Below are 12,207 nucleotides of genomic sequence, written 5' to 3' on the forward strand. Positions count from 1 at the left end.
TGCTCTTTTATACTTGTAACTCATGTTCAGTTCTAAAGCTGTTATCAGTGAAGTTAAAAATGACACCTAGACATATACCCAAAGAGTACTGAAATGTCCTTACAAAAAACTCTAGGAACAGATGTCCTTACAAAAAATAGTACATGAATGTACAAAGCATATTCATATTCATAATAACCAAAAGGAAGAAAGTACCCAGATGTCCATCAACTGAGAAAGGGCTAAACAGAATGTGATACTGTCATACACTGGAGTATCATTCAGTCATAAAAAGGAATGAAATGCTGCTATAATGTGGCTGACCCGTGAAAACATTATGCCGAATAAACGAAGTGAGTTACAAAATACGACGTGTTGTATGATTCCATTTATACAGGAGAGACACATCTAGAGAGTCAGAAAGTAGATCAGTGGTTGCCTAGGACAGGGCCTTGTGGGGAAATGAGAAGTGACTGCTAATGAGTATGGGGTTTCTTTTTAGAGTGACGCAGATACTCCTAACACTCACTGCGGTGACCGTTGCATGGCTCTCTGGATACACTACACTGAAAACCACTGAGCTATAAAATTGTTATTGGTGAATTGCATGGTATATGAGTTATAGGTCAATAAAGCTGTTTTTAAAAAGTAGTTAAATTATATTTCCAAGCAAACATTACAGATGCAGGACAGAAAAAGAAAAACTGCTAAGAAAACTGCTTTAGGGTTAAATATATGAAAAGTACATGGCATTAAAGTACAGTGATAGACATTTCTTCTCCCATATATTCAATCACGTACTCATTTGGAGAGAAGTGCTTTGGAAGTTCTGAATAATCTACTAGTATCTGAATCTCCCCAAATACCTGATTTATCAGATTAGGGTTATATAATAAACCCCCCAAATGTCTATGGATTAAAAAAGACACTCAGAAACCTATCTAGCTTTTTCGGATCCGCCATCTGTGGTGGAACCGCCGCCAAGATGCAGATTTTTGTGAAGACCCTGACGGGGAAGACCATCACTCTAGAGGTCAAGCCCTCGGATACAACAGAAAATGTAAAGGCCAAGATCCAGGATAAGGAAGGAATTCCTCCTGACCAGCAAAGACTGATCTTTGCTGGCAAGCAACTGGAAGATGGACATACTTTGTCTGACTACAACATTCAAAAGGAGTCCACTCTTCGTCTAGTGTTGAGACTTCGTGGTGGTGCTAAGAAAAGGAAGAAGTCTTACACCACTCCCAAGAAGAACAAGCCTAAGAGAAAGAAGGTTAAACTGGCTGTTCTGAAATACTATAAGGTGGACGAGAATGGCAAAATCAGTCGCCTTCGCCGGGAGTGTCCCTCAGATGAATGTGGTGCTGGAGTTTTTATGGCCAGTCACTTACTACTAAGTCACTTCAGTCATGTCCGACTCTGCGCGACCCCATAGACGGCAGCCCGCCAGGCTCCCCCGTCCCTGGGATTCTCCAGGCAAGAACACTGGAGTGGGTTGCCATTTCCTTCTCCAATGCATGAAAGTGAAAAGTGAGAGGTAAGTCGCTGAGTCGTGTCCGACCCTCAGTGACCCTTCCCGGCTCCTCTGTCCATGGGATTTTCCAGGCAAAAGTACTGGAGTGGGGTGCCATTGCCTTCTCCGGGCCAGTCACTTGGACAGACATTACTGTGGCAAATGTTGTCTGACCTATTGTTTCAACAAACCAGAAGACAAGTAATTGTATATTGGTTAATAAACATATGAGCTAACATTTCAGTTCAGTTAGTCACTCAGTCGTGTCCAACTCTTTGCGACCCCATGAATCGCAGCACGCCAGGCCTCCCTGTCCATCACCAATTCCCGGAGTTCACTCAGAGTCGCATCCATTGAGTCAGTGATGCCATCCAGCCATCTCATCCTCAGTCATCCCCTTCTCCTCCTGCCCTCAATCCCTCCCAGCATCAGAGTCTTCTCCAATGAGTCAACTCTTCACATGAGATGGCCAAAGTACTGGAGTTTCAGCTTGAGCATCATTCCTTCCAAAGAAATCCCAGGGTTGATCTCCTTCAGAATGGACGGGTTGGATCTCCTTGCAGTCCAAGGGACTCTCAAGAGTCTTCTCCAACACCACAGTTCAAAAGCATCAATTCTTTGGCACTCAGCTTTCTTCACAGTCCAACTCTCACATCCATACATGACCACTGGAAAAACCATAGCCTTGACTAGACGGACCTTAGTCAGCAAAGTAATGTCGCTGCTTTTGAATATGCTATAAGAAAACTATCTAATGCTTTCCTGTGGATGGTGATATTACGGGTGGTTTCTCCCCCTGCATTTATCTATTATTTTGTACTAAGCATTTATGAGCAGTCCACCACACTCCTTTGTCCATGGGATTTTTCAGGCAAGAGTACTGGAGTGGGCTGCCATTTCCTTCTTCAGGGGATCTACCCGAACCAGGGGTTGTACCCATGTCTCCTGCTTGGTAGGTGGATTCTTTACCTCTAAGCCATGTGGTAAGCCTTATTTCATGAGCATCAGCTACTTAAACATTTTTTACATTTATTTTTATTTGTCTGTGCTGGGTCTTATTTTGGCCTGTGGGAGTTAGTCCTCTGACCAGATATCGAACCTGCTGCTGCTGCTAAGTAGCTTCAGTCGTGTCCGACTCTGTGCGACCCCATAGATGGCAGCCCACGAGGCTCCCCCGTCCCTGGGATTCTCCAGGCAAGAACACTGGAGCGGGCTGCCATTTCCTTCTTCAGTGCATGAAAGTGAAAAGTGAAAGTGAAGTCCCTCAGTCGTGTCCAAGTCTTAGCAACCCCATGGACTGCAGCCTACCAGGCTCCTCCATCCATGGGATTTTCCAGGCAAGAGTACTGGAGTGGGGTGCCATCACCTTCTCTGCATCGAATCTGAGGCACCCTATATTGGAATGTTGAGTCTTAGCCACTGGACCACCAGTGAAGTCCTGAGCATCAGTTATTTTTCAAAATCTGAAGGAAAACTCCCCAGCATGGCTCGCCATATACTTGCCATGTATTGCACGTACTTGATCTGTTCATCTCACTTCTTCACTCCCCACTCCTGGGCTAACCACTTCTACCTCGTTTACTTGATCTCTACAGCCAAACCAGAAGCTCCCCGAGGACAGCATCAATCTCTACTTGCTTCTATATCTAGGGCGCATAACTTTCTGTCCATAATTGGCACTCATTACATACAGGAGATCCAGCCAGTCCATTCTGAAGATCAGCCCTGGGATTTCTTTGGAGGGAATGATGTGTTAGTTGCTCAATCGTGTCTGACTCTTCGCGATCCCACAGATTGTAGCCTGCCAGGCTTCTCTGCCCATGGAATTCTCCAGGCAAGAATACTGGAGTGGGTTGCCATTCCCTTTTTCAGAGGAACTTCCCAATCCAGGGATCGAACCCTGGTCTCCTGCATTGCAGGCAGATTCTTTACCGTTTGAGCTACAGTACTTTGGCCACCTCATGCAAAGAGTTGACTCATTGGAAAAGACTCTGATGCTGGGAGGGATTGGGGGCAGGAGGAGAAGGGGACGACCGAGGATGAGATGGCTGGATGGCATCACTGACTCGATGGACGTGAGTCTGAGTGAACTCCGGGAGTTGGTGATGGACAGGGAGGCCTGGCATGCTGCGATTCATGGGGTTGCAGAGTCGGACACGACTGAGCGACTGAACTGAACTGAACATAACATACAGAATGGTTACTGTTCCTTCTATCAAGAGGCTTTCCTCTCTAGTCTTTCCATAAGGCTCAGTCTCGCACGTCTCCAAATTCACTTCCTTGGTTCACCTCTGGGTAACTCATGTGTGAGCATGTGTGTTTGCACAGATACATATGTGTGAATAGATGTATACACAGTCAGAGCTGAAACCGGATTTGATTTCTATCGCTGTATCCATTTATGCTTTACCTGCTCTATGGTGCTAGGCAATACCTGCAAACAGTGGGTATTTAAAAACCACGCGGCCTGCCAAAACCAGCAGAGAAGCGGCAAGAGGCGTGTGGGGGTAGAACTTTTGCCCCAGCGGGCTTACTTCATCAAGGCATGCAGGACAGGGATGGGCTCCTTGGAAGACAAAGAAAGAGGAAAGTGCAGAAAGGGAAGCAAAGGCGAAACAGAGAGTGAGGGATTAAGGAGGGTGTGGAGGGGGAAGAGGAGCTTGAAGAAAGCCAGCCCAGAGAGGAAGAAGGGCTGGAGGAAAAAAAAAATATGAAAAGTCCAAGTAATAAAAAAGGAAGGACTGGGGGCAAAAAGAACCTGAGATGAAGCTGTGTCGGTAAGGGAGGTGCCCCTGAGAGCAAAAACCAGATGAACACGAGTTACAGGGTGCTGCCATTTCTGTGCACAGCAGGGGACACTCAGTCTGGTCATTTCCTTAAAAGTAAATAGCTGAATTCATTTTCACTAGTTACCAGCTGTGAATAATTTATTTCTCCACAGAGGGCTCACATTTAGTGGACTGTGAGTAACTTCCTTGAGAGAAAAAGAGAGGGGGCAGGAAAACTCCAATGGTTTTCGATTCAAAATGGCCAATTAAACTAGAGCTCACCCAAACACTTGAGATTTCTGAAACATTACAAAACTTACGAATTAATATTTTTACTGACTTAGTCAATTTTATACATGACTAAGAAAGCCTAAGCAGTCATTAAGATGTAAAAAAGTCACTTCTAATCATCTGAACAAATGTTGAGTATCTACCATTTGCCAGAAACTATTATTTCTCGTATACACTTATTTAATGAAAGAATTGCCTTTCTCGTCTCCTAGTCTTAGGGTACTTGGGCTGACGTAACAAAATTGTAGGCTGGGTGGCTTAAATGACTGAAGTTGATAACCTGCAGCTCTGGAGACTGAGAAGGCCTAGAAGAAAGTGCCAACATGATCGATTTCTGATGAGGACCCTCTTCCTGGTTTGCAGACCACTTTCTCATTGCATTACTCATATGATGGAGAGAGACAGCAAGTTCTCTGGTGTCTCTATTTAGAAGGGCACTAATCTCATGGGTGCTTCACCCTCATGACCTCATCTAACTCTAATTTCTTAAATGCCTCATCTCCAAATCACATCAAAAAAGGGGTTGGAGCTTCAACATCTGAATTTTGAAAGGGACACAAACATTCAGTCCATAAGACTTCCTTCCTCAAGTTATTAAATACAATACCTCTCCTACCTTTAAAATTAGAAGGCTGGGTTGGCACATTTTGGTCCAATAGGAACAACAAACAAAATCTGTCTCATTCTGTGTCTGGGATTCAAGTATTTATTTCATGTAATTTCCAAGAATTTTTCTTGCCAAATAACATGTTTGTTACTCTCCCAGTGCCTCCCTTATCTCTTGCTGTCTAATCACTCTGCTCATCAGGGTAGGTTTTTTTTTTTTAAAGCAACACTAATTTATTACTTATTTATTTTTAGTGGCACTGGGTCTTTGATGCTGCGCACGGGCTTTCCCTAGTTGCAGAGAGCAGGTGCTACTCTGAGTTGCGGTGCATGGGTTTCTCATTGTGGTGGCCGCGCTTGTTGCAGAGCATGGGCTCTAAAGCATGTGGGCTTCAGCAGTGGCAGTACATGAGCTTAGTTGCCTTGTGGCATGTGCACTTCCCAGACCAGGGACTGAACCCAAGTCTCCTGCATTGGCAGGTGGATTCTTAACCACTGGACCACCAGAGAAGTCCATCAGGGGAGTTCTTAAGGCAGGAAAGAAATGATCAGGTAACTGAGCATTTCTAAAGGCTAGATGACTCCCTGCTAAGTCACTTCAGTCGTGTCCGACTCTGTGTGACCCCATAGACGGCAGCCCACCAGGCTCCCCCGTCCCTGGGATTCTCCAGGCAAGAACACCGGAGTGGGTTGCCATTTCCTTCTCCAATGCAGGAAAGTGAAAAGTGAGAGGTAAGTCGCTGAGTCGTGTCCGACCCTCAGAGACCCCACGGACTGCAGCCTTCCAGGCTACTCTGTCCATGAGATTTTCCAGGCAAGAGTACTGGAGTGGGTTGCCATTGCCTTCTCCATGTAGTAATGTAGGTTACTCCCTACATTACTGCATTTTCATCCTCAGCCTAACCTAAAGTCAGACAACTAGCAAGTACTAGTACAACTTTGCATTTGAAACAAAGCTTGAGAACCAACCAGGAAAAGAGGTCTGAGTCAAAGCTGAGATGTGCTAACTTGCAAGGGTAAAGTGTTTGTATTAGTATTATTAATTACTAGGAACCTGGAGGCAAGTCCAGGATCTGGGACTTCCCATGGAATCACCTCTCTCACCATGAACGATAAGCTTCTTTTACAGTCAGACATCTCAGGTTCAATGGCCTGGGGAAGGCGGTCTTCTGTCTCTTCATATAACTACAGAGCCTGTATAACTCTCTTCCTCCCTTATGGAAATTTGAGCTGTAATAGGCACTGTATTTTAAGTTGGGCTTGGTATTGAAAAACTTTAATGACGACATGCTGGAAGATCATTCGGGGCAAGGGTGATTGGTCGCATGTAGAGACACAGAAAGGCTTATCAGAGATTACCAGGAACACTTGGCAAAAGCAGTGCCAGAGATTGACTGGTGATGGTTTAGTTGCTAAGTCACGTTTGACTCTTGCGACCCCATAGACTGTAGTCTACCAGGCTTTAATTACTAACTGGGCTCAGTCAGTTCAGTCACTCAGTCGTGTCCAACTCTTTGTGACCCCATGAATTGCAGCATGCCAGGTCTCCCTGTCCATCACCAACTCCAGCAGTTTACCCAAACTCATATCCATCGAGTCGGTGATGTCATCCAACCATCTCATCCTTTGTTGTCCCCTTCTCTTCCTGCCCCCAATCCCTCCTAGCATCAGGGTCTTTTCCAACGAGTCAACTCTTCGCATGAGGTGGCCAAAGTATTGGAGTTTCAGCTTCAGTCCTTCCAATGAACACCCAGGACTGACCTCCTTTAGGATGGACTGGTTGGATCTCCTTGCAGTCCAAGGGACTCTCAAGAGTCTTCTCCAACACCACAGTTTAAAAACATCAATTCTTTGGCGCTCAGCCTTCTTCACAGTCCAACTCTCACATCCATACATGACCACTGGAAAAACCATAGTCTTGACTAGACAGACCTTTGTTGGCAAAGTTAATGTCTCTGCTTTTGAATATGCTATCTAGGTTGGTCGTAACTTTCCTTCCAAGGAGTAAGCGTCTTTTAATTTCATGGCTACAATCACCATCTGCAGTGATTCTGGAGCCCCTCAAAATAAAGTCTGACACTGTTTCCACTGTTTCCCTGTCTATTTCCCATGAAGTGATGGGACCAGATGCCAGGGCTTATCAATTACCTTCACTCTGCAGAAATGTGAACTAGAACCATCACATACCCAAACTAGAACCTCATCATATCACATAATAAAATCATTTTGTCCCACAATTCCTAGCCTTTTTTCATACTGTGCCTTCCGGGAGAGAACGAAAACCTATATGAGGGAGCTGGCTGGGTGGGAATCTTGGCACCTCTGTTCCTCAATACTGGCCATGTGGTGGGACACCCACGAACAGGGTGACCAAGTGACCCAGTATGCCCAGGATGGTTCCACGTTTAGCACTAAAGATCCTGTATCCAGGGAAACCTCTTTGTCCCAGGCAAACCAGAGTGGCTGGGGACCCTACCCAGGAGACCCAGTATAAGAAGTTATAGTAAAAGAAAAAAAACAAAAAAGACTAATTTTTAAAAAAGTATCTTTGTTATTTCAGAGGTCTTCTGTAAACAATCAAATGAGATCTCTCAAAACAGTAAGAATGAAGGTGGTCCAAAGAGGCCGGTTCATCCTCGTTTTCCCTAGTAACTCACTGTTTCCAGACAATAAGGGACTGGACACTCAGAAGCTCCCTCCTCACACCAAAATTCAATTTGCTATTACTCCGTTTTAGCAAAAGACCTTATAAAACTGCACACCTCTTGCCCAGGGAAAGGGCACTGCCTGTGGTTTAATCTGCCTGGTCGAATTCACTGGCTGAGGGAAGTGCATATCTCAGCGTTAGTCTCTCGGTCACGCAGCCCTCCAGACTCCTTGTCCATGGGATTCTCCAGGCAAGAATACTGAGTGGGTTGCTGTTCCTTCTCCAGGGGATCTTCCCAACCCAGGGATCGAAGCGGGGTCTCCTGCATGGCAGGCCGACTCTTCACCTCCTGAGCCACCAGGGAAGCCAGCACAATCTAAAGAGGAGACCATCAGTAGAGACTGGGATGGGGCTACTACACATCCAGGGGACGACGAGAATGCGTCTTGTCCAGCGTCACTGCTGACAGTAACAGGCTGTGAGCCAGGCTGAGAAGGGCTCCGAAACGCTCCCTAGGAGCAGTGGGCTTTCTCGCTGTCTCAGCGGTAAGGAATCTGCCTTCCATCCAGGAGATGCGGGTTTCATCCCCTGGAGAAGGAAACGGCAACCCACTCCAGTATTCCTGCCTGGAGAACCCCATGGACAGAGGAGCCTGGAGGGCTACAGGGCATGGGGTCGCAAAGAGTCAGACACAACTGGGCGACTAACACTTAGTGACTAAACAGCAGCGGCCTAGGTGCAGTAGGAGAGGTGCTGTGATTAATCAGCAGCATATTCCATGGGAAAAAACCAGCTGTGTGAGCCAAGGTGGCCCAGGTGAGTCAAGTCTTCTCTGTCTGATAGGGAGACAAAGCAATACACAATGAGCTTAAGGCAGAAAATGCTAAAGTAAGCCCACTGAATACTGACGTAGTCCCACAGCAAATATTACTTAAAGTTATGGTAAGAAAAATGTAGCTTTCAAAACCACTCTTCCTTTTAGTCTTTGAATCCACTGGTCTTGCCTTTGACACAACAATTTCTGCCAAAGAGAGTTTTATGGGCTCTCATGTGGGTGTGTCTCTGAGCAGATAATTATGATTACCTCTATGCTCATATGCACATGCTCTCTCTTGCAAACACTCTAATACTGACATCAGCCAGCTGTCAGCAAAATGATGCATAATCCAAGGCTGCAAGTTTTAATGTTGATTTTGGGGTAACATAATCACTAGAAATTTTCTGCAAGAGATGTGTGTCTATTGGTTGAAGTGGCTTATTAAAAAAAAAAAAGTTTTTCTCAAAAGGGAACCAAAAGTATCACTCATACAGTATTACAAATGATCCAAAAATATCCTCAAATTGGATTCAATCATTAGTTAAAAATACTCTCCAAATGGTGGAAAACCGATTTTCTCATTTTTTCCTTAAAAAAAAAAAAAAAAAATCTGCTTAGCATACAAATATGGGCACTGGCCACAGAATGTCAGTGAGGTTTACCTATATGTCTCTAGAACTGAGAGATTAATGTGATCAATCCACAAAAGTTAGCATTTCTTTTCTCAGGATAAATTTCTGCTGACCTCAGAGCCAGCTGAATTTTTTAAAAAGGCTTACTTTTTGTGTTTATATTTTTAATGATGGGCAGCTACTTTAAAAATAAATTTTTTTCTGATTATGAAATATACATGTATTAATAAAAACTGGAAAATACAGCAAGCTAATTAGAAGAAATCAAGCTGTCGTTTCTTTTCTCTTTTTATATGGAAGAAGTTAAGGCGGGATCTCTAAAGGTCTCTTTCAAACAAACTTAGATGGTATCATACTCCAGACCAGGATCGGAATCCTGGCTGTACAGTCCTTGGTTTGAACAAGAATAAAAAGACAAGACGGTGGTTGGCCGTCAAAACAAAGCTGAGACTGAATATGACTCAAGCCTCTATGAAGAAAAGAATCAAGGACATATTAAAAAAATATTATTTGTACACACATTTCTACCTACCCTTTTAGAGTTGCTATTTTACGACAAGGAAGAGTTCAAATCCTTCCCCTTTATTCCTTTGTAAATGGTCAAGACAACTAGTATCCTGTATGAATATAATATTCCTATCCAGAACATTTTGGTTGGAATCCAATAATGTGTGATAATTTAACAATTTAGCACAGGAAGCAAAGCCCACAACATTCCTTAGAAATTTCACAGACTATCTAGACAGAACAGAAGCATCTGAACAGGATTTTTTTTTCAGTGATATTTGAAGAATGCAATTTTTCCTGGTGGACACAGTGGGTTTGTGACGGATGCAAATTCAGATAGGAATAAAACACAATTAAATGATTCATACTCTTGTATTATGGTTCCACAGACTTTTATTTCTGCATGGGTCAGACAAAGGAAAGTTGGTGTTTGACAACTGTGGATGACTCATCAGAGGAAGTTCTTACCATATGGATGTGCTTGTTGAAATAAAGCTGGTTAACAAAGCTCGCCTTTTTTCTCCCTGTGGGCCAGTGAGGGTTTCGTTTTAGGAAATGGAAGTGTCAGTGTGGACAAACTGTCCTGAAGTATTTATAGCATAATGTGTCGTTTCCTTCAACCGCCTTTGAACAAAGACTATGTGAATGGAAAATAAGATCTGAATTTCTTTCACTCATGTCATCTGAATGGTATTCTGTTTACAAAAGCTATGTTGCACTCTGACATATATTAATATATAATGTGATAGGAAAGTGGCGCAGTGACAGTGGAGTGTGCTGTGGCGTCCCAGTTAATTTTTAGAGCCTTTTATTCATGAAGGATGTTATGCCTTTGTCATACTCATTGCAAACTTTTTCTCCAAGTTTACCATATGCTCTGAAACTTTGCAGCGTCTTTATTTTTTTGATGAACAGAAGCTTTCAATTTTTATATAGTCAAATATATTAACATTTTCCTTTGTCTTTAATGCTTTGCAAGTCTAGCTCCATTTTATTTTTTTGTTTTTTTTTCCTAGCTCCATTTTAGAGCCATCCATATTATCTATAGCTTCTTTATACTTTTACAGTTTCATTTTTAATATACTTTTACAGTTTCATTTTTAATATATAAATCTTTAAGCCATCTGTTACTTGCTCTGTGGTACAGAACAGAGAGAATCTAATCAGATTACCATTTTCCCCCCGCAGTGAGTTGGTCAGTTACTGTCCCTCATTTGTTGAACCAGTTATTCTGTCTCCCAGGATTTGTGATTTATGATGAATTATAACACTTTCTGGATTGGAGTTTTTCTGGGGGGCTGTCTATTCTGTTCCATTAATGCCTGTCATTTCTTCTGCTGGAATCAAATTGTTTTTATTATTCTGGCTGCATTACGTATACATTTTACTGATTGGTGGTAGAAGTTTCCTTTTTAACTTTTTTTTTTTGGATAAACAATTCTTGGCTACTTTCATCAATGTAGCTCTTCCAAATGTATTTTAGAAAATCCCACTGGAATTCTGACTGAAGCTGCATAAACCTATAAATTAATTTGGAAAGTTCTTGCATCCTTTTGAACATCCAACCTTCTCATTCAGAAAAATGTAGTATCTTTCCAATATTCAAATCTCTACATTGAGGTACATCTTTTGTATCTCTTGATCAAGTTCTATAGTTTTCTTGACCTGGGTCCCACATATTTATTTATATTAATTTACATTCTTGATTATTACTGGGCGTGAGATAGAGCTACTTCTAGCTGGAGAAAACTGTTGCTCTTTTATCTGAGGTCATGATCCTGACTGTTCTCTTGAGTCAGGGGTTACCTTCGATTTCAAAAGTGGAAGCAGAAGAAAAAAAGGGTCATGTGGGGATGGTTTATATTCATAGCATGAAGACTGTGAACCCTCCAGAGAGGCTCTAAAGGTTAAAAAATATGTAACCAAAAGCATCAGGGGTTAGTGAAAAAGAGAAATAATGTGCTAATATGCTCGGAGTGATGACTCATTGCGTTGGATCATCTCTGGGAAACCACCTACTAAGTAGAATTTAGCAGTTAAGGAGTTATTTTCGGTGCACCATTATGGCTACTTCCTCTTGGGAAAAAAAAATGATTAAACCCCAGCCTTCTAAAAAAGATAACAGTGGTCCTCCTGGCAGACCAGCCTGTCAGGTAACGATACTGTTTCAGGAGCAGGACAGGGCTGTGTCCCCTGTAGCGTCTTCTTTAGAACAAGACAGAAGCACTGAGCCACGTGTAACGGAAAAGGAACACAACCCCGGAGACGGAGACCCAGCTCCTAACGGGCTCTGTAACTGATTAACAAATCACCGAGAGTAGGCAGGTGGCCACTTAACCTCTGCTCATCTGCTCAAGAATCCACATCACAGCTCCCGTCCCTCTCTATACCACAGACAGGCTGCAAAAATAACAAACTGGACAGGTCAGAACTGCTGGCAAGTAAGA

The 12,207-nt window shown here is 43.2% G+C and overlaps 2 protein-coding genes across 2 annotated transcripts in view; one reads left to right on the forward strand and one right to left on the reverse strand.

Moving 5' to 3' along the window:
- CDK6 (cyclin dependent kinase 6) overlaps positions 1-12,207 on the reverse strand; it is a 254,598-nt gene that overhangs the window by 21,079 nt on the left and 221,312 nt on the right. The window lies entirely within an intron of this gene.
- Positions 965-1,697, forward strand: LOC128046640 (ubiquitin-40S ribosomal protein S27a-like). Its single transcript, XM_052638802.1, has 2 exons — positions 965-1,361; positions 1,600-1,697. The coding sequence occupies exons 1-2, from the start codon at positions 965-967 to the stop codon at positions 1,695-1,697; spliced, it is 495 nt and encodes a 164-aa protein (XP_052494762.1).

Source organism: Budorcas taxicolor, chromosome 4 (assembly GCF_023091745.1).
Source record: "Budorcas taxicolor isolate Tak-1 chromosome 4, Takin1.1, whole genome shotgun sequence".
NCBI lineage: Eukaryota > Metazoa > Chordata > Mammalia > Artiodactyla > Bovidae > Budorcas > Budorcas taxicolor.

Bases quoted from the DNA above. Each gene is read 5' to 3' on its own strand.
- LOC128046640 (XM_052638802.1), top strand. From the start codon at position 965: ATGCAGATTTTTGTGAAGACCCTGACGGGGAAGACCATCACTCTAGAG. The intron at 1,362-1,599 runs GTCACTTACTAC...AAAGTACTGGAG, and splicing joins TGCTGGAGTTTTTATGGCCA to TGGGGTGCCATTGCCTTCTC.